General features: G+C 38.3%; 2 protein-coding genes across 2 annotated transcripts in view; both read right to left on the minus strand.

Moving 5' to 3' along the window:
• Positions 1 to 18,828, minus strand: part of LOC117431402 (leukotriene C4 synthase-like) — a 29,705-nt gene extending 10,877 nt beyond the window's left edge. The window contains exon 1 of the mRNA XM_058996157.1: positions 18,780 to 18,828. The gene's annotated coding sequence lies outside the window, so the exon portion shown is untranslated. The remainder of the gene's footprint in view (positions 1 to 18,779) is intronic.
• On the minus strand, positions 1,919 to 18,849 carry LOC117973646 (mastermind-like protein 1). The gene is made up of 5 exons (XM_034926619.2): positions 17,181 to 18,849; positions 7,958 to 9,325; positions 6,199 to 6,426; positions 5,843 to 5,969; positions 1,919 to 5,278 (listed from the first exon to the last, which is right to left on the minus strand). Exons 1-5 carry the CDS (start codon positions 17,502 to 17,504, stop codon positions 4,293 to 4,295), a joined length of 3,033 nt encoding a protein of 1,010 aa, XP_034782510.1. The 5' UTR covers positions 17,505 to 18,849; the 3' UTR covers positions 1,919 to 4,292.
• Positions 18,850 to 22,427: the final 3,578 nt, after the last annotated feature.

A 22,427-nucleotide genomic window follows, 5' to 3' on the forward strand; every position in this document is an offset into this window, starting at 1 on the left:
TGGGTTCTCAATGTAAAATATAAAAACACACCCCTTTACAGATTTAACTGTATCAAAATTATTACATTTATTGGGTTTGCAGGTGTATCACTGGGCAAGTTTAGGGAAAAGCGCACACATTTTCCAGTCTTTTACTATCATTAGAACAAACTGGGTATGGTCCTAGATGCAATGTCCTATTGTAAGTGACTCTGCATATAATGCACAGTTCACAGCCTACCTCTGTAAAACGCTTTGTGATAGTGGTCCACTGTGAAAGGCACTACATAAAAATAAATATATTATTATTACCACAATATATGATTCGTTCCACAAGAGTAAAAATACAAGCAGGCTAAGCACCTTTTGTGTTTGCAGCACCCAACACCAGCGTCACCCTACATAAAAACATACAGGTCAAATAAATATTTGAAATACAAAAACACATGTGAATGATTTTCAATGGCATTACAAAGATTTATCTGGTATAGTTTGTATAAGTATTTTAAAAGTTATTTACTGGATAATTCACTTTACATTTAACCCTTAAAACATACTACACATTGGCTAAACCCAATTAAAACTTACATGGTCTCACACGGTTATGGAATTATGTAGTCACTGTAGACTGAACAGAAAATCCCAGGGTTTGCTTAATTACCAGAAAGCCAGATTCAGATTAGAAAGAAAAAACTGTTAGGCTATACAAATTGGTTATATTTTTCAACTACAGTGGTTTAGGACAATAAAGTAGTGGTCTAGTGAATGCAGAAGATACAGTATTACTATTATTAATGTCTTTATTTAGCAGACGCCCTTATCCAAGGCAACTTACAGAAACTAGGATGTGTGAACTATGCATGACCTGCACAGTCACTTCTAACAACGTCTCACCCGAAAGAAAGAGCACAAGGCGGTTAAGTGACTTGCTCAGGGTCACACAGTGAGTCAGTGGCTGAGCAGGGAATTGAACCGGGGACCGCCTTGTTACAATCCCTTTTCTTTAAACAACTGGACCACAGCCTCCAGTATCTGGTCATGATGTTTTATCATTCTGGACAGGACTAATCATTTTCTTAGAAAATTAATTTTACTGACTTTTCCCAATTCCCTGGCACAGTGAAACCTAGAGAAAAATGCAGACAATGATATATGTTCTTCATTTAAGGAGTTGACTAGTGTAGTATATTCAGGAGAGTTTAAGTGTACTCACTGGGCCACCTGTCTTTGCATCAGTGTGTAATTGTTTCTTCAGGAACAACATGGTATGACACTTTCGAATAGTAATACAGACCTAATTAAAAAAAACACACAAACACACTCTACTATTCTAAATGACTGTATTTAACCATTTTTCTTTTACAGATATCCTCTAGTTATTAAAGTATAAAATACTTACAAAAACATCTGAACAATGTACATATAAAAATAGGATCTATTTTTTCCCTGGCCATGAGGGAATACATACTTACAAAAAGAAAAAAAAAAAATATATATATATATATTATATATATATATATATATATATATATATATATAATATATATATATATATATATATATATATATATATATTATATATATATATATATATATATATATATATATGACACACACACAGGGTGATTAAAAAGTAAGTTTGCCACATCATTTATGTGGTAAACTTATTTAATCACCCTGTATATAACACATAAAAAAACAGTTTTCTACAAGGAGCCTTGACATATACAAGGATGAACAAAATACTAAGAAGTGAAACTTGATTATAATGCACCCCCCACTTTTTTTTTTTTTTAACAAGCCTCAGTTAAACATCTTTTTAAATCTTATTTCCACCCATTAAATATAATTCCGGGGGGGGGGGAATGATATTATATATATATATATATATATATATATATATATATATATATATATATATATATATATATATAAACGCGACTTATTACAAGTCATAACTAAAAGGAATTGTATGTTCATAATTTAATAAGTAATACAGTTTAAAGTTGTTGATTTTTGAGAACTGAAATTATTTAACTTTAAAACTAAGGACGATACACAAAATAGTGCAATAGCTTTGCGCAGACAAAAACAAGTTTGTGAATTTCTCAATTGCACTTAAATTCTTGACTGGGGTATTTATTTGATGACAGTGTTTCAATAGTTGCACACCCTGCAGCTTCAACCAAATGGATACTTCAGCAGACTTACTAATAAAATACAGCTTCACAAACAACTGTGGAAAAGTGTGAGTTACCATGCAACCAGGAGTACACTGACTACAATGTTTTGCATGAAAAACAGTTTCAGGGCATTAATACAGCACCCACTCGATATACCGCCGGTGTCGGGGTCCAATATAAATCTGCTATATATCGAGAGCCGCGACATTGCAAGAGACCCATAGAAAAACAAATAGGCTGACAAATACTGTACAACCACGCCTTCATTTTATCAGGGGCATCAGGGTCCAGTATCAATCCTCTACGCAACCTGCTTTTTCTCATTTTTCATATAAAAAGCAGCACACCGTTTTATTTGTACAGCACAGGGTAATTGCTTCTTACCAACTTCAGTCTCCAATTAATTTCATGAGTCTTCCTCTCCTTTCTGAAATGCACAAACCCAATGCATTGAATCCATTCCCAACAAAGGACTGCCTTGTGACTTTTGCTAGTGCATTGCTTCCACACGTGAACACCTCGTTGGCTAAAATAAAAACAGCTTCAGCAAGTAGATATTTAATTTGCTTTGTGTTATTGTGCAATACATGTGTATGATAACAGTACGATATTAATGCTTTGTTTTTAATTGTTTTGTATATTGTTTGTGGTGTACAGTACGAAATAAAACGAACAGTAATTCTAAGTGTCTATGTATATTGCAGCGAAGGCATACACAGTTAGACAGTAAAAATAGGGAGCCAATTCCAGGACCGCGATATATCCGAATTCGCAGCATAGCGAGGGGCAATATAACGAGGGCTGAGTGTAGTTAGTTTCTAGGTCCTGGTTAAAATACATTATAATATACTGATGGCTGCGTTATGTCATTTGTTTATGTTGACATTTTGATTGTAAATACTGTGGACACAAAAAGCAAGTTTGTTCATTTAAATATGATTTCCATAAATAAATTCTAGTCTTGCATTTGTAGTAGTTCATTTTTTGTTACCATAGTACATTTGTGTTACAATCTCATTCCGTATATAGGAAGTATAGCGTGAATCCAGAACTATTAAACACTCAACAGTGCTACCTTTAGAAATTCTAAAAGAAGCTAAATACATTCAAATGAATACAGTGAATCTCTCGCAGGGTCTTCAATGTTAAAATGTTTGTCACTGAATTTATTACGTTTCTTTTACTATTTCTATAAAGTATGGTGTGCAGTGTGCACCTTTCACCCCATTTAATACATTTTCAAACTAAACTTTATATTTTCAGAATTAAGAGAAATAACCTTGGAAGTCATGCAAGATGTGTTTTGATCTTATTTAAATTTCTATTAAATAAAAATAAACAAATCCCCCCGCATTTTCTACAAAAAAAAATACCTCCCAAATAAGATTACATATCTTAAGTATTTTAACAGTGTAAAATGTGCTGTAACCTATTTGATTGGCTCTTGCAAAATAGTGAGCTCATTGCAGAGGTTTTTAATTGAGAGTATTCTCTGAAATACTCCTCATCTTGTTTTCATTGCCAGGTGAAAATCCAGCATTAAATCTAGACAGCATAAACTGCAGGGCCCAAAAGAAACAGTTATTTTTCCCCAGTACACAGTGAAATCAAACATGCTACGGCAATTCTTTACATGATTACCTGCATTACCCCTTTGCAGGGATAACTATTATTTTTAAAAGAGATACCTGGGCATCTGACATTCTTACATAAAAAGGGAGGGGGGGACACTAAAAAGCACGTACAGGTTTAAACAGAGCTGGACTGAGCTAAGGATCTTTTCAATCCCAGATTTTGGCTCCACACACTGGGCCAGCCAGCCATTTTGTTCATGGGCTTTAACACCAACTCAGGTATTCTGCCTTACAGTCACATACACACAAAGTGTTACAATTCCTGCATTGTAGCCCACATTAACTACTACATTGAAGAATAGTAATATATCTATATATTTAAAACATGTTCATCCCTGCATACATCATGGAATCAGTGGTTTAATACCGACCCACACGATCAGTAGTAATTTAATCATTGTCATTTCAAGTCCTGGAAACCACAGGTTTTTGGTCCTTTATAATTGTTTTTTTTTTGTATAAAGATTTTTACAGAATAGAAGTTTCTCTCTTCCACTCATTGTTGAGTTCTTAATAACTCATCCAAATCATTCATCCACTCCTCTGTAGTCCTGTTTTTCATTAACGAGTCCATCAAGTCGCTTTCCCCGGGCAAACTCTGTAAGCTGCCTGACTGAGCGCTGTAAATAAACGGCAGTTCCTGATTGGCTGGCCTTACTTGGTAACCCTGACTACAGTGAAGATTAGCCCGGTTAACCATTTGAGGGTTTTGAGCTTGACCAAAACTGGTCAGGTCAGGCACTGGCTGATTCATTCCAGATACAACTGGTTGCTGTGGTTGCTGCTGTTGAGGAGGAGGCTGGTTGGTCCTTTGCTGTGCCAAAGTTGGCATCATCTGCCCAGCAACAGCAGAGTTCATTGCAGCTACTGGCCGATTGACATTGAGGCCAGCTTGGCTAAACTGCTGATTGGCCATTTTTGGTGGCTGTTGCTGCATGTGAAAGCCAGTGTTATTAAATACTCCAAGACCGTTGTTTGCTCCCCCTGGTGTTTGGTTGTTCATACTCTGCATACCTTGGTGCTGCCAAGTCTGAGCTTGGGCACCCATAGCATTGGGCATCCTTGCCATTTGCTGCTGCTTGATAAGTGCTTGATTAGTGGGTCCCTTGTGCAGCTGCTGTGTCGTTAAACCAGAACTGCCCATTAAGTTCTGCCTGTAGCCTGTTGGCACGGTGCTACTTTGGCCCATTCTCACAGGCTGTCTCTGCAACTGGGCATCACTCATGGCACTCTGCTGGGCTACGTGAGGGTGTAGCTGGTTGGCAGCACCCATGTTATTATACATTACCGGCTGGACATTATCCATGCTGTTGTAAGCAGGCATGTCCAATTCAGGTTGGCTTGCTGTGGGGTCAGCAGAGGAGGGGGCACCTGCTTGCCCTCTGCCCATCTGCATCATGCCCTGACTCTGGGAGAACATTCGCTGGTTGCTGGCACTCTGTGCTCCCAGGTTACCCATGTTGACCAGACCTTGAGAGGATGCTACAAGGAACAGAGAGGAGTTGGGATTTACATAATGAAAGGGAAGGCAATTTTGAAGTACATGCGTTTTCACCACAAATATAACATTTTAACTTATTGGCAGAAATCCTCCTTTAAAAAGCAACACATCAAAACCTTCCCAACACTCCTCCTTTTTACACAAATATAAACTGAATTATTAAATGTAACTCTGCCTTTGAAATCTACAGTAACATGTAGCAATTATAATTTTTACAACTTCCTCATTTGAATTTCTTCTCTGGCACTGTTTTTTTCCCCCCTGGATGTAAAACAGGCCTCCTATTTCGGTATTGTTAACAAAGACACCTTGTTGTTCCTATTACTGACAAACAAAGTTGGTCCACTGTTCACTCATTCAAATCACTGGTTTTGCGGGAGCACTTTGAATAAATGTGGTATTTATTTCCCTTTCATTATGTTTAAAGTAGTAAACCCCACCCCCGCCCCCCTTTTTTTTAAGCATTGATAAATTTTTTTATTAAGGATCCTGAGAATATAATAATGGACCTCTAAATGTGATAGAAAAGAGATGTCGTAGCTTGCCTGTGCCTTGAAAGTGGTTGACCTGCTGTTGCTGCTGGTAGGGGTTTTGCTGTTGGTCCTGGTATTGGGGAGGAGGCCGTGTGAGGTGCCTCTGGAGCTGCTGCTCTTGTTGGTGACGCTGCTTTTCCTGAAATACACAAACAAAACTATTTAATACAAAAGAGGCAGGCTATGTTGACCACTTGCCAATAAGGTATGAATTGCAAAAAAAGAGGAATGGGCCAATAAAACAAAACAATCTATAAAGCAAGTCTTATTAATTAGTGGTTTTACGGGTAGTGTGTGAACTGATTACATTGAACCCTCAGGTTATGATACTGGGAGCAAAAAAAGAAATAAAATAATAAAATCCTTACCTGTTCTGCCATTAGCTGCTGTCGTTGTCCTATAAATAATTGTTTCTGCTTTTCCATAAGTTGCATGTGTTGTTGCTGCTGTTGAAGAACTGCTGCTTGTTGCTGGTTATTAAGATAGGTGGCATTGCCATGTTTCCCTACTAAGGCAGTAGCTGGTGGCTGGGGCCCCATGCCTGCAGTTGGGACAGGGCCTGGAACCCGGGCGACAGTCTGCACAGAGTTTTGATCCTGTAAAAATATTCAATAAATAGCATTAAAATTGAATTATTATTGTTCCTGGTCCCAGTACAATAAGAGCTGGACAAGTAGTTCAGAAACAATAAAATAGGACTGAAAAAACAGAAATGCAGTAGAGCTTCGACCTGACAGCAACATAAGAATGATTAGCTGTATAATGCCGTTTCCACTGCCTGGTGCTCCCGGTATCTCATACTCAGTGTAGCCAAACTACTAAGAAAGTGTGTCATCACGTAGCCAGGAGGTGTGTGTAGAAAAGAAACTGAGGGAAATTGCTACCACTGTGGCCAATTTTTTTTTTATATAGGTAAAGCCTGCATATTACATTTTCTTTAAGCTTTACTGATTCACCGAAAGCAGAGAACTTTGTCAAATTGAACAATGTTCATCCAGCTTCGACACACAAGACAAAAGTCTGCCGTCTCATTGTTTTCTTTTTTTATTCATGATAAACACAACCACCAAACCTGGCTGTTTGTTTGGCTGTGCTCTCCTTCTCAACCAGATTCCTTTGCATTTGTAATGCGCCTATGATCCCAACACTGACCAGAGAAAGAGGGGTGGCTGGTAAGCAACCAACATCCGCATGTTTAGAATTCATGTTTTGAAATATTGGAATAAAAAAACTACAGTTTTTAAAAAAAAAAAAGCAATACTGCCATCTAGTGACTACAGTACACATTGTTACTGTCGATTTATTTACAAGGTTGCTTTATTGGTCACAGCTTTCAGATTCATCACAAAAAATACATTGTAATTTACTGATATACGGTTTGGTACCAATGATTTTTACATGAAAAGCTTTTTCACATATTTGCGGTTTAGGTATGTGATAAAGACAGTGTTTGTTAAAATCCTAACATACAACATACTGTCCTACAAAAACAAACTAAGCTGCTAGAGCATTATAGCACCATGGCTAACCTGCCATGACCACTAGCATTAAAGATTATACGGTAGAACCTGAGCTTGTAAGACACGATACCCTCCATTAACCAACAGACCTCTGGTATGTGTCATTTACACTTGCTGCTACCAATTGAACGGTACTGATGGAAACATTAAAAAGCTCATGTGTTTGTGTGTGCTTTCTTGCCGTTTGTCTCAGGGTTAACACGCATGGTAAGAACTGTTTAAGGAATGCTGGTTCATAAATTGCCAAATGCTACATTACAGTGCTTTGTTTTGCAACAATTTGCCACGATTTTCATTGTATAGTACAAGTGTAGTACTTCACTTTGGAGTTTTAGACACACTGATGTATCGGTTGATTTATAATGCCGATGTTAATAAAGCAACTACAATGTAGTATAACGACTCCCTCCGAGACACGATACTTTAACATATTCGATAGACCCCTGGAACCAATTAAATCAGATGGCAGCTTGTACTGTAATGTTGAGATGAAATACAAATATAAAGCATCTTCAACAAACTGAACCATGCCCCACCCACCCCATAAATATAGGTACACTATACTTCTGTCACTGGATGGGCAAAGCAAGAGAAAGATGGATCTTACCTGAGTTTGGGGCACAATAGGTCGGTACGGCAGCCCAGGTTTCTGTTTGATCATCCGTTTCTGTTCCTCGGTGAGATGAGCCAACTGCTGTTGCCTTTGCTGCTGCTGCTGCAAATAAGCCAGCATGGCAGCTTTGTTCTGAGCCGGCGGAGTCACTCTTGGCCCTTGGTCCAACTCGTAGTGGGATAGAGGCTTGGTGTTCCTGTAGTTCAACACCGACACCTGGCTGTTGACAGAGTTTTGGTTCAAGCTTGTGGGCGGGTGGGCCATCACATTGGGGTTCGTGGAGGTTTGGAGGTATCCAGCGGCGGCCGCTTTGGGAGAATTCTTGTTCAGCACATTGGGCATCATCATCTGCTTGGAGTTGGAGAAGTCCTGCTGGTAAACAGATGGGCTGGTGGGTTTCTCCATGCCATAAGTTGCAGCTTGGGGCCAGTTGGGCTGGTGGTTGGTTTGATGGAATGTCTGAGCTTGCTGCTGCTGCTGCTGCTGTACCTGTTGTTGCTGCTGTTGGTTCTGCATGAGCTGAGCCCTCTGCTGTTCCCGGGCTGCCAGCTGCTGAAGCTGCAGAGCCAAGGACAGCTCGTTGGAGGAAGGTTTAGGCAACAAGACATTCTGTGGCAGTTGCCTTTGGGGCTGGCTTGGAGGCTGCGAGTTAGGCATCGCTGGTGAAGAGGCTTTAGTGGTGTTGGTCGAGGAAGGGGTGTGTTGTGGAGGACCAGAAGACATGGGCCTCACCTGCGGGGACACTGTCCGCTGCTCTTGGTCAAAAGATGTGGCTGCCGGGGAGAACTCTGCCTTGATGCTGACTGCATCCTGCGGCAAGAGTGTGTGCGTGGCTGGAGTCATGGGATCAGGGTCTTTCCGGTCTCCGAAGTCATCATTGAAAATGTCCTGCATGTCCTCGTCTGGTACAGAGCGGTTGAGCTCCTCAATTAGCTCCTTCCACTCTTGCTCATTCAGATTAAGGTCAGGCATGAGGTTGCTGCCGGCAGGCGGCAAACTTGGCAAAATATCATCCTCCGGCTCCTGTTTGAACTCTTTGAGCAGAAATCGGTCATCCAGCTCCCGGTTCTCGCCTAGGCTGGGCTCATGAAGGCCGACAGTGTTTTTGTTGTTCAGCCGGTCCAGGCCCAAAGAATGATTCCCATTGGGTAGCAGCCTCTCCCTACTACCAGAGTGCTTTGTGTCCAATTGGTGCAAGGGGGAGACAGGTGGTAAACCGTTGGATACCCCGTTGATGGTGTTCAGAGGATCATCCAGCCGGGGCTTCTTGTTTGCAGAGTATGCATCTCCAAAACCGTTCATTTGATCCCCATTCAGTGGAGATGCAGCATTCTCCAACTTCCTCTTAACCGTTTCTTGGAGCTTTAAAAAGACAGAGATACAAATATATTAAACATGAAATAGTTAAATTGATGACAAAGCATTAAAGGTAACAACCCATAAGTAAGTACAGAAATGAAACAAATGAATTCCTACAGTATAATCTGCTCAATACAAATTGGCACACACAATGATTCACTTTTAGTTTTAAGTGGACTCTGGCTCCCTCCAGTGGTAATTATGAAAGTTTTTTTTTTTTTTTTTATGGACAACTTTATAAAACTTTATGAATAAAAGAAAATAGCAGGGTTGGCCGATTTAAATCACTTGACTTTTTTTTTTTTTAATTGACGCACAAATGGAGTGAAGACGTAAAAATCATTTGCTTTGTTTATGTATTCATTTAAGCTTGAGTAATTTAGTTTGGTATGTAACTATTCACAAACCACCATTTCCAACATCCTTAAATTTACAGTTTGGAGGTACTGTAGAGCTGCAACTACGGTACTACAAAAAAATTCCATACTTAAAAAAAAATAATAATTTAAATTAAAAAAATATGATTTAAATCAAATAAATACGATTTTTTACATTTAAAAAAAAACAAAAAAAAAATCGTCAACCCTGGAAATTAGGCTACATAACTTGATAACAGAACTGGATAATCCAGTAAAGGCAGTTAGCAGAAACAAGTGATGTGTCAAAATGCTCCCATGACTCATTCCACATTTATAGTATCTGCAGAAAATTAAATGTCTGCTTGACATTCTGGCAAGACCTTAAAATGTGTGTGTGTAGCCACTCCCGAATCCCCATGTACAGTATTGCATCCATAGAATTACAAGACTGTGACAGCATCATATGAAACTTCACACTATAACATGGCATGCAAAATATCCCACACACATACAGACTATAAAAGTTTCTTATTGACATAGCCCATATGACTTGTAGCAATAGCACCATGATCCTGATAACATTACAAATGGTAACATATGTTAGGCCTTTCTTTCCGTGTTCATGTTATTTCTGACCAATTAATATGCTTGGCCTGTTGATTTTGTTGATGTTGATTTTACACTGCTACGTACCATACATTCAGTGTCTCAACATACTGAAGTTCACCCATTAAACGTACTACAAATCTGAGAGAGAAGCTTAAACAGGGCCTGGTATCAGCCTCCATTGTTCACATGATCAGTCAGAAGGGAGGAATGCAAAGAGAAGGTGTTTGGAAATGGCAAGTGTCAGTGTCTGAGCCGACCATAAATATGAGTAAGCATGACTTACTGGGGCTTGAATGGGGTTTTTACAAGCAATACAAAGACGATCAATGTTTCCCTTTCCATATTGTGTACATTGAATAGATCACAACCTCACTGGTAATAGCTGCTGCGTGCCAACACAAGCACTCCACAAATACATATACTGCAGCTGTTATACTAACAAGCCAAAACAGCTCTTACCATGCGTGTTAACCCCGAGACAGAAACAGCAAGAAAGCACACACAAACACATTAGCTTTTTAACAAGTACATCCGAAAAAAAAACAAAACACATGGCTTAAATTTGATGAGGTATTGCATTGCAATTGAAGACCGACTTCTAACAAGCAAACAGAATTTACTGCTGTAGCGATTATATCCAACCCCATACTCTGCAATGCTTTGGGCAAATAACACTCAGCCGGTGCTCTTCCTTTCACACAGAAAGATAGCTGGCCGGCATTCAAATTCTTCATGATCTCAAGAAACCAGAATCCCAGTGGTGTCAGATTTATGGGGACTGAGGCAGTGAAATACAAAGACAATGAAGGCAGGCAGTCTCCTGAAGCCACATCATCCACGGTTCACAGATCCTCCCTACAATTAGCATACAAGCTCAATAGGGATCGGAATCATTACTGTACTGTAGTTCTCCAGTAGCATACAGCAAACTTGTCACCAGACTTGCACAACTAAAGTAGCAAGTTGGAGCACAACAACTGCAGTTCAGTCCCAAAACTGAACAACAAAATGCCTGAAAATGTTAAAATAAATCTCAGGTGTGGGAATTTAATCCAAAAAAGAAACAGGTCTGAAAAATAAATTCTAATCTGGTTCAAGATTTTACAGTACAGTATCTCTGTCTAGTTTAAGAAATAGGAAGAGCCATCACTGAAAACGATGATTAACACTGAAGGGATAATACAGTTTAAGAGACAGGCAGGGCTCACACCTGCACCAGAAAACTTTACAGAAACATCTTCCCAGGTTGTTCTGTACAAAGGGTCAGGGTTGTCACCTTAAACAAAGGTCACATTTACAAAAGGAACCATAAAACAACAACACATTTCATTTTTCATAGGGGACTTTAAGGGACTTGGATATGTAAAATGTCTTTGAGGCCCTGTCCCCTTGGAGAAAACATACTTAGCTTGTTTAGGGGACAATCAAGGGATTCATTTGTTTGCAGGATTTACACACGATCAACTTCTTGTGTCACCAGTCTTATGTGCAAATTTTAAACAATGCTGCTAACTACTAAACATTGTTTTAAAATACATTCATATATTTTTTAAACTTTAAATGCTAGATCAGTGTGCATCAGGCATTAAAACAGCAGCAAGCTAGTAAATAAGCAAGCAAGGATTTTATCTCCATTCTAGTCCAATTCCATCTGGATTCTCAATGCAAGCACAGAAAAGACTAAATAATGTACCTCAAGATGCAAGTGCTTCCAAAAGCCCAACCAAAACCCAAACAATAAGCCTTTATTATAGCTAACTGTGTGTCAGTGTGAGAACTGTATGCACACAGAGAACACCCTGAATGAATTCACTGATCTGCAATTGCACAACTTTTGATCTCTCCTTTTGATGGTTGTTTGGAAGGGCAAAGGACTGACTCATCACTGCAACCAGCAAGCACACTAACTTAAGGCCTCAAACCAGAAAAATGGGTTTGCTCCTCCACATTCCCTTTCAGTCCAACACCACCCACCCGCCTCAAACCATGTGACCTAAACCACTTGAAACAAATTACCATGTGTATAGACAGGGGGCCGCCAACAAGAAAGCAAAGCAGAAGCGAGTAAGCGTGCCGAATTCCTCCTCCAATACAGTAAAGACGGATTGCATTCTGAAGCTACACCAAAATGCATTTCACTTAAATGCTAAATCTAGGGAGGATTTGCAAGGACTGGCTGAATTTAACTAAATACTATGCTTTACATTGAGTGAAAGTTTGTAAAGAAATAGGGTTAGGTTTACAGATGCCAGAACTATAATGTCTAATCTCCAGCATCACTGTAGCACACTTCCTTTTATCATTCTCCAATGGAGTCAATGAAATCATTTCCCATAACACAGACCTCTTGTGCAAGAACCCCTTCTCTAGAAATCTGCTGGTGGTAGTGTAACTTGAAAAAAAACTGAATCTTTAAAGTCTGACTACAACAAACCCAGATTGGGAAACAAAAATAGCTGAACCTGGTTGGGTAAACTGATCATTAATTGGCCACTGGCTTGCTTAACTATTTAATAACTTGTTCAGTTACCTTTGTCTGTGTGGTTGGATGTTGTAGTTAGTTTTGTTTTAACCCTTCACAATTTTGCATAAAGAGAAAACATTTAATACATACTTGACTGCACCCTTGTAGTTTCAAGACTTACTTAAACAAGTAGTAAGACTTACTTAAACAATTTCACAAAGAAATTGTGAAATTATCAGTTGATTCTGACTGTAAAACCAGTTTAACAGAAAATCACTGTCTGAATCATCAAGGCTTGCAGACAGCAGCTTGCAGACTCACTAGCAATCTGAAGAGAATCCACCTTACTGTGGCTCAACTCATTTCCTGGTTCCAACTGATTTTAACGTTGTTGTTTTTTTCACCAGTCTAACTAGAATGACAAACCATCCCAAGCTCACACAAATCAGGGCAAAAAAATAAGAAAACTTTAAGTCTGCATTACATTTAGTATTTATGATGCTAAGGGACTGATATTAGCCAAACATTCAATATTGGATTGTACAGAAAGTTTTAGATGGGGCTACTCCATCACTGTAGTAATAAAATTCATTGCTGTACATATATACTGTACCTAAAACACACAAAGTAAAAAAGTAAAGTTACCCTCTGTAAAATACCTAGCATTGTTTACTTAGAAACCATTAATTACATTGACTGTCAATGCAGGAGCAAGTCGTTAATAAAGACAATAGCATGCATTCACACCAATACGCTGTGTTCCGGCTGGAATTCAGAATGTGCTGCATCTGCACCAACTGCAAAGTCAGGATAATCACATTTTGCAAATTTTGGCAGATCATGACGAGTAAATATCCCCAAAAGTTTAACTGATAGTATGAGCACCAAAATAACCATCAAACACCAACATGTTACAGTTACTGTAACAGTAACAACAACCCAAGCCTATCTGGTACAGTAGGCCAAGTTACATTAATTTGACCAGTTATGTATGGCAAATCTATTTGGTTAAAACTGTGTCTGAAATAACTTTGTTATCAACAGTATAGCATTCCAATAATCTAAACTATATGAAACTGCAAAGCAGTTAAGAGATATAGCTGTTGTACCTACATCTGGGCACAACCCCAACTGACTGTCAGCACCCTTTGACTGCTCAATATACGGTACTGAGTGTGGATGCTAATGACACCCTTCAGCTAGTGTCCATCCCTTGATCCAGTACAAACTGTCAAAACACTGAAACAGTAGCATCATCTCCAGTAACAAACCCAGATGGCATCTGCTTTTAAATCATGTGCCACTAAAAATGATCCACCGCATGTAAAGCTGTTTGAGTTTGCAGGTTGTCTAGATCTGGGGTTCCCAGACATTCTTTGCTCAAAATCCCTAACCCATCCAATGAATCCATAGACATAAGAATTGTAATCATCCTCCAGTAAGTTTTATATTAAAATGTACAATAGAGCTGTCAAGGTAAAAGTGCATCGTAATGCTGCTTTCATGTAAATCAACTGGTTCCCTCGGCCTGGGGAACATTCCTTGTCTGGTGCCAGGGTCATCTGGGAGATATTTCTGCATTTGCTAAGCCCTCTTGACATCATTTTCCAGTTCGGGAACCACTGGTCTCATGATAAAAGAAAGCGAAGTAGACACATATTACAACTTGTGCCTTCATCTAATAAGTAGATCTCACTTCCCCTTCCCTAACCACTAACTAATGAAGAGGCGAACTTCCACAACCATCATAATTGTTCTTCGGTTCGGTTCTTCAGCCTTATTATCCTGGTTAAAACATAATGGACATTGTTCTATTACCACTACCGGCTTCACTAGACTGAGCTCTACAGAATACGGTCAATCTGCTGACTAGAAAAGAACTACTGTAGCCCCTTTTGTTGAGTGCAACATAGAACAGCAGCTCTCAGTAGGGCTACTGATTTTCTGTGACTGCGGAATCACAGAATTAGGCATTTGGAATGAAGTTAGGCATTTCGGGAATGGAATTTCTCCTTGCAACTCCAATAACTTTTTTTTTTTTGCACTACACCTAGTCAAGTTGAGTTAATTCATCATGTGACTTCTCAAGCTTCTCTGCTGAAACTCAACATGGCGGCTGCGCCAACAAAGAAAATATCCAATGTTTAGCAAAAGACAGAGCTAAAACATTTTGTGATATTAGCACCATTTGCTTTAACTATCAACATTATGTTTATGTTCAAATGCCATGTTTTTTTAAAATATTAATAAATTGATACAAAGTGGGAAAAACACAAAAAAGAATTGTTCATTTTTGAAAAACAGAATTTGCTATTCCCCAGAATGGAAAATCAGTAGCCCTACACTAACCATCCTAATCAATCAAGTGAAGAGAGCTGTTAAAGCTTCTGACCAGTCATAAATACAATAGCTGTTGACTGCAACAGCAGAATAGATTAAATCGCCCTGACATGAAACTTCAGATGACCCTATCCACCAGCTGTTTTTCATATTAGGGATTGTCGTAATAACATAGCACACAAATCTTTTGAACTTTTTTTCAAGTAAAAAGAAAGCATGTCCAATGCAACACCTCTGCCAATTCTGTAGGATATACTGTAGCACTCAAATACAGTAAACTGGTTTGATTTTCTATTAGTCAAGAAATATGTAGACTTCCATGTAGGCTAGCCTGACCTTAAAATGTACAGTACCCAGCATTGGCTCCTGACATTTCTGAGATGTATCATTTTATCACTTATTTGGATAAATGTTCATTGATTTGGGTTAGCTGTGTATGTCTTGTGTCCCCCTGTTTTAAATAAATCCACTTAGGAATAAATATTTGTTCCTCTTTTGTGCATAGAGGCTATCAATATCTCAAAGATGAATGACTGTTCAAACAAAATGTTTCAGTGGGTTTAAGAAAAAAAGAAAGAAATGTGCAAAATAAGTAGCTTAAACAGTGTCTATTGCTATTGCCCTGCAGAAATACTAAATCAAACTTCAAAAGAAAAGGCTGCACAGAATCTGGCAAGCAATATTTAAAAGCCCATTTTACGATGGAAACAAACAGGCCTACTGTAGATAACCTCTGTGTTAGCAAAGTACTACTTTTATTGCAAAACTGCATTTTGTTTCACAAGAAGGAAATTGCAAGATTATGCACAGTCTAGGCCCTTGACAAAATGAAGTTAACAAACTGTTCTCACTACAGAATTCATAGACTTGCATTCAGAAATTGAACCAGAAACAAGAAAGATATCAAACTAAGTGTGAAACATCTCAATGAATATACATTCTGTGTCGAGATCTGATATTGTAGCTTCAATGACTTTACATGAACTGCTCATGCAAAGTTTAATAAAAAAAAAATCAGCCAGACAGTCACTGAGATACAGTAAGTAGGTCGCAATGAACTAGATTGAGAACTGCTGATTACAATTTCACTTTTAGTTATAAAGTACAGGCAGACTCATGACACTTGCTATTTAATAAACAGGTATTATATTTAACAATTCACTTCCTGGAGATCCAAGAACTATACAGTGTAATCACTTCAATATTACCAGAGTAAAACTATCTAAATAGAGGACTAGTCCAATGGATCTTCAGATCTCCAAATGATAAGGAGCTGGTGAGAGTGGTCTTAAATGGAGATGAAGGCACTAGCTGAAACTTATTTACTTGACACAGTATTTTTATAGTGTCTACTCTACCTATTCTCTTCACTTTAATTAGTAATAATTTCTTGATTTCTACTGAAATAACCTTCAGAATTCTAATAAGATGTCTTTGTATGGTTGCAGAACAGTAGAACATAGCCTATCCTCCAAGATCAACAGTTTGAAATGCCCAATGGTATTAAGTAAATAAGATGATTGCCCTAAACTCTATAGCTGTGATCCACAAGACAATAAGTACTTCCTTGTGTAGTATACTACTGACACTGCAATACAAGAAAATATGTGGCTAACAATTATATTTACTTGTAGGTAAGTACTTAATGTGTGTTATTCAAACGGTTTTGAAGTAAAACAAAAGTGTAAACCTATTGTTACTGCTGCAGTCAAATAGTCAGTGGACTGCAATTAAATAAACAATATGAAACTGTGGTTATCCATTTGCTAATAAACAGTAATGACTTTCTTGTTTTGTTAACAGGTGGTACTGATGACACAGGGATTTGATTGCTTTTATTCTTTTTATTAGTATTGTTATTTTTTGAGTACAGCATTACAGTACCTAATCAAATCTGTGCTAAAAGCTGAAACAATAATTGGCACTGGAGACTGTGGGAACAGCATCAGTACCTCCCACAGTGAATCACAACACATATTGTAGCAGGAAATACATTCCTGCTTTACGATTTTAGTCTCACCTAGTGGATTCTTTAATGAAAATATACATATAACGTGTCAAATATGAAATCTGGTGTGCTGCTTACCGCAATTAGGGTGCTGTTCCTGCTCTGCTCGGTGGCCCCACTATCCGGCATGTCAGAGTTGCTGCCTCCAGTGCCAGCCCCCCTTAGTGCAGTCTGATCGGGTGCAGGCTGTGGCTGCCTGTGCTTGCTGCCTCGCTTGGCTTTGGTCTGGAGACAGCGCTGATGCAGTGCAAAGGTGTGCTGCCTTTCCATCTCTAGCCGCTCCATAGCCGTGTTGTCGTAGCGGCTCTCGCAACCGCTGTGATGCCGCCGGCAAAGCTCGATCCGCCGCCTGAGCCTCTCCATCACCGCGCTGTGTCGCGGCACAACAAAATCCGCCATCATCAAAGGGCATGTAAATAATCAGTTCCGACTAAGAGCTCTGGTTTAACTGGTGTCAGGCTAGAAAGATGGTGTGTTTCTATTGATTTCTGCCAAACTACATTCACGATGGATACTGCACGCCATAAAAAGTCGATGCGTTCTGTTCAGTCTACATGGTTTTGCAGTAACGACTCCAACTATTGAAGTGCAGTTTTTAATTTAACAACCCAGTCTCCTTAATATTGCTTGAAATACTTAACACAGGCAATGACAGAAATTGTATAGACAGCGGCGTGAAAATACGTCCTACAGAAAAACAATCATACTTTCAAAATAAAACGAAATATTTATTTAAAAAAAAAAACGAAACTGTAGGAGTAAAATCGTGACAACTGCTGCTAGGCTACTGAAGCAAATCACTGCACCTTCCCTTACTGACTGGAGTATTGATACGATGGCAACAAAGTTTCGCATATTCAACTACTCAATCACATACTCTCTAAACTAGCTTCAGCCGATCCACTATGAACTTTAAAAAAAAAACAAGAACACTTAAGGAAACAAACCAAGAACACCTACATTAAATCAAAAAACATTTTAAAACTCACCGACAGTCAAACTAATAAGTAGTTTCGGGTTAAGTATAAGAAAATGAAAGTCTTGGGAACTGTAGGCTACTTGTTTTCAGTTGCACAGAAACTTCTCACAAGTTATACACTGCAGTCCAACATGCTATCGAAGACCTCCGTTTTTTTTTCTAACAACAGACGCCGATCTTGGCCAGTAAAACAATTAAAAACAATAGCAAAAAAACCGCTGAAAATTACATCGACTAATAACAGGACATGTTTTATGAAAAAAAAAAGTTAATTTAAACTCACTTTTGTTACCCTGTCCCGTTCGATACAATACAGATTCAAAACACTGCCTGGCGCTTCCCCCAAAATACACAATGAAAATTCACAGACCGATTTAAATACCAGGCACAGACATTGACAACCGTTGATTTAAAAAATATGTATATATACATATATGAAAATAACTTTTTTACTTAGTAGTTGCTGCTTATAAAGTATCTTCTTTGGACAACTACATGGATGTACACAAAAAAAAAGGTGCATGTTAAGAAAAATAAAAACGCCAAATTACCAAAAAAAAGCCCACCAAAAAAAAACTCTACTGAAATTCCGAGGCCTGGATTAACATTTAAACAAATAATTATATAAAAAAAAAATATCTGAAAATCCAAACAAACTCTTCCTCCCCTCGTTCGCTATTGTTTTCCAATGGACTCACTCTTCTACGACGCCATCTTGGAAACAAGTTTTTTCCCTTTGCATCACAGTGGCGTCACAGCCTCTGTAAATCCCGCCCCTCTGTACGATTGACACGTGCCAGAGTCAATTGGAGACTTCAGAATTTAATCACAGACCGTTATAAATAAATGCGCCCCCTTCACCGACAGAGAATGCAGATTGCAGACCATACGAGTGACATGTTGTTCAATTCAGTGCTGTTAGTCAGAACCTGACATTTGTGGATAGATGTTGAAGCCAAGGCAGTGGACATTTCCACACCAAGTTCACGCAATACATGATATTAAGAAGAAGGAGGCTGTGTGGTCCAGTGGTTAAAAAAAGGCTTGTAATTAGGAGGTCCCTGGTTCAAATCCCACCTCAGCCACTGACTCATTGTGTGATCCTGAGCAAGTCACTTAACCTCCTTGTGCTCCGTCTTTCGGGTGAGACGCAGTTGTAACTTAGTGACTGCAGCTGATGCATAGTTCACACACCCTAGTCTCTGTAAGTCGCCTTGGATAAAGGCGTCTACTAAATAAACTAATAATAAAGAAAAAACACCAGTTAGTTATCTAGTTTCAGTGTCACAGTCCCTGCATTCCTCAGTGGGATATGCTATCTCAAAATTACACCAATTAATTTATTTGTTTATTTTTGCTTCCACAAAACAATTAAACATGAATTATCTGTAACAAAGGTACAGTAAGAAAGTGAAGCTCAATAAACCGTGCTATTAAATATAACAATTAATTTCGAGAAGCACAATGCATTCGAGAAAGAGAGAGAGAGAGATCCAAATACTCATCAATCACTATAAATACTTAATAAAAAAGAAAGGTGATTGATAAACTGGAAAATCAATGTTTTAATCTGAGCTTTCAGTTTATCAATTACTTTTCTTCTTCTATATACTGTATATATATATATATATATATATATATATATATATATATATATATATATATATATATATATATATATATATAGTGTAGCACTGCTGTTGGAGATAATACTGACTCCTTCAGATGAGACAAGGTATAGAGGTTCTAAAACAACTCCTCCAGGAGATGATCCGATCCGTGCTTTAAAATTTAAAATCCACCTTCTTACTTATTAATTATAAGCACATCAAAGCTCCAGCTTTTCTTGTGTAGAAGATCTTTTGGTTCTTTGCTTAAGTTTACTCAATTGAAGATATGCGGTAGGCCATGGATTTGATTTCAGCTTGACCATTGGAGTGAATCTGAGCTACAGCACAAACTTTTAATCTTCAGTTTATTATCATTTATCATCTATATATATATATATATATATATATATAGCAGTGGGGATCAGATTCATTATGAAATAAAATGACAATTGTGAGCAATTGCTCTGTTAAATGTTGTGTTCATCATTACCTGTGCCTTGTCTAAATTCACGTATTGCAGGTATTACAGATAAGGAGTCGTTTTTTGTTGTGCATGTCACACCATTTACAGAGACTATAATGCTATTAAGTCTAATTTAAATTGCAGCTTCTTTAGAGTGGAATGCATTACCTAACAAGGCATGCTCCTGCCTGAGGGACTGTGGTGTTTGTGATGTCTACTTGCACACTTGAGAAAGAGCCAGTTTCATTTCAATGAGTTGTTCCCTTTGAACATATTTCAAATAACTAATTTGACTACCAAAGCGAAAGATAAAGAAGTTTTACGATGGTCTTTTACATGTCTTTGAAGGCCACACCAATATTTCCTTTAAATTACTTTGTAATTTATTGCTTGTCTTTGTGGTGCACCACTCTAGGTCTTATAAACAATATACCAAATGACAGTCTCTTTTTCTTTCAGGTTCACAAAAGGCAGTCCTATCAGACAGGAGCACACACAGTGTTGATGAATGTGTGAACTAAATTCAAGTCACATCCAAAGTGCTAGTAGTGCAGCCGAGGCCTTTAAGAATATGCAAACATCACTCTGGATCACGGCCAAGCAAACTGGAATCAAAGTATTACCATGTATCAGGCCAATAGAGGAGCTCAATTGAAACATCCCCTAATATGACTCGATTGATTATGTGGCATCTAATCTGGTCCAAATTCCATTTGTATTATAATACAATATATATTTGCTTTATTTGCTTATAATAGTTCCTAATATTGTGGCCTTACCCTACAGGTAAACTTAAACATAAAAAAACAGGTTTAGCCTTTAAAACCTAGAAATGTCCTGGTGAACTAAGACGGTCAGTTGCCCTATTGGGGAGTTTTGGAGGATGTACAAAAAATGGTCTAAAAGAAAATAGGTGGTTCTGCAGCACACCCCATTCCCAATCTCAAGAATAGCATTCAGAGTAAATGGATGCAAATAATATTTAACACACACACACACACACACACACACACACAAATACAATAGACATAGACAAATTGGCACATACCACAGACCAAGAAATTACTGTGCTTGCCACTTATCCATGTGATTGCCAGACAACAAACAAACAAACCCAGCTATTCAATTGAGTATTAGATGGCACAGGAATACACACCCACAGGATTCATTAGAAACACTCTGACACCCTGTACTATTTATATGTATGTGCTGCAGGAAATGGGTACCTGTGCTTTGCATTGATGACTCAGGTAATGCAAACCACTCCCTGTTAATAGGCACACTCAGTATAGCCTTCATTTAAAATAAAACTTGAAAGCACGAAAAGATACAATGTGGATTTGTATTTAGGGATCTGAAATATAGTTCAAACTTTGTCTGTCACCCTATATACTGTATACAGTTGTAGTCAAAAGTTTACATACCCCAATGGAAATGTATTGGAACTAAATTTTCTGTGCCATTAGAGGAAAAACAGCCCCATAGAAGGATATTACCATCTCCATGCTTGACAGTAGGTATGGTGTTCTTTTCTTTTTACGCCTCACCAGACTTTCTCCAAATGTAACGACTATCAGCGTGACCAAATAGCTCGATTTTTGTTTCATCACTCCACAAAACATTTGACCAGAACTCAGATCCATCATTCAGATGTCGTTTTGCAAACTTTAGGCGACTGTCCTTGCGATGTTTTCCTAAGAGTGGCTTTTTCCTTGGCCTGCGACCATTGAGACCGTCACCATGCAATACTCAACCTATGGTTGAAATGGTCCCCAGTCCCACTTGCAGCCAATTCACTTTGAATATCTTTGGCAGTTAATCTCAGATTGTTATTAACCTTCCTCACAATTCTTCTACTTGTTCTTGGTGAAAGAACCTTCTTTCTTCCAGACCGAGGGAGCGTTGTGACAGTACCATGAGTCTTGTACTTCTTGATAATAGAAACAATAGTTGAAATTGGAATACTCAGATGCTTGGAAATCTTGTATCCTTCTCCAGCTTTATGACAATAAATAATTTTCTTTAGATAGCTCTTTACTTTTTCCCATACTTACTGGTAATGACAGCAATCATCCTATGCCTAACCCTTTTATACTCTCTAAGAATGTTCACCTACAGTCCAGCATTTTCTAGACTTTTCTAGAATGAGGTTCTGCATTATCATATTGACATTTCTAGCACCTTGTAGGCAATACTATCATAGCACCAGAGGGTATGAATACTTTTGAATTTTATTGTTTTTTTCTTAGTCAATTCCAATCTGTTCTACTATC

The sequence above is a fragment of the Acipenser ruthenus genome, chromosome 22 (genome assembly GCF_902713425.1).
Source record: "Acipenser ruthenus chromosome 22, fAciRut3.2 maternal haplotype, whole genome shotgun sequence".
Classification (NCBI taxonomy): domain Eukaryota; kingdom Metazoa; phylum Chordata; class Actinopteri; order Acipenseriformes; family Acipenseridae; genus Acipenser; species Acipenser ruthenus.

Bases quoted from the DNA above. Each gene is read 5' to 3' on its own strand.
- LOC117973646 (XM_034926619.2), bottom strand. From the start codon at position 17,504: ATGATGGCGGATTTTGTTGTGCCGCGACACAGCGCGGTGATGGAGAGG. The intron at 9,326-17,180 runs GTAAGCAGCACA...GTCTTTTTAAAG, and splicing joins GGAACAGCACCCTAATTGCG to CTCCAAGAAACGGTTAAGAG. The intron at 5,970-6,198 runs GTAAGGATTTTA...TGTGTATTTCAG, and splicing joins AGCAGCTAATGGCAGAACAG to GAAAAGCAGCGTCACCAACA.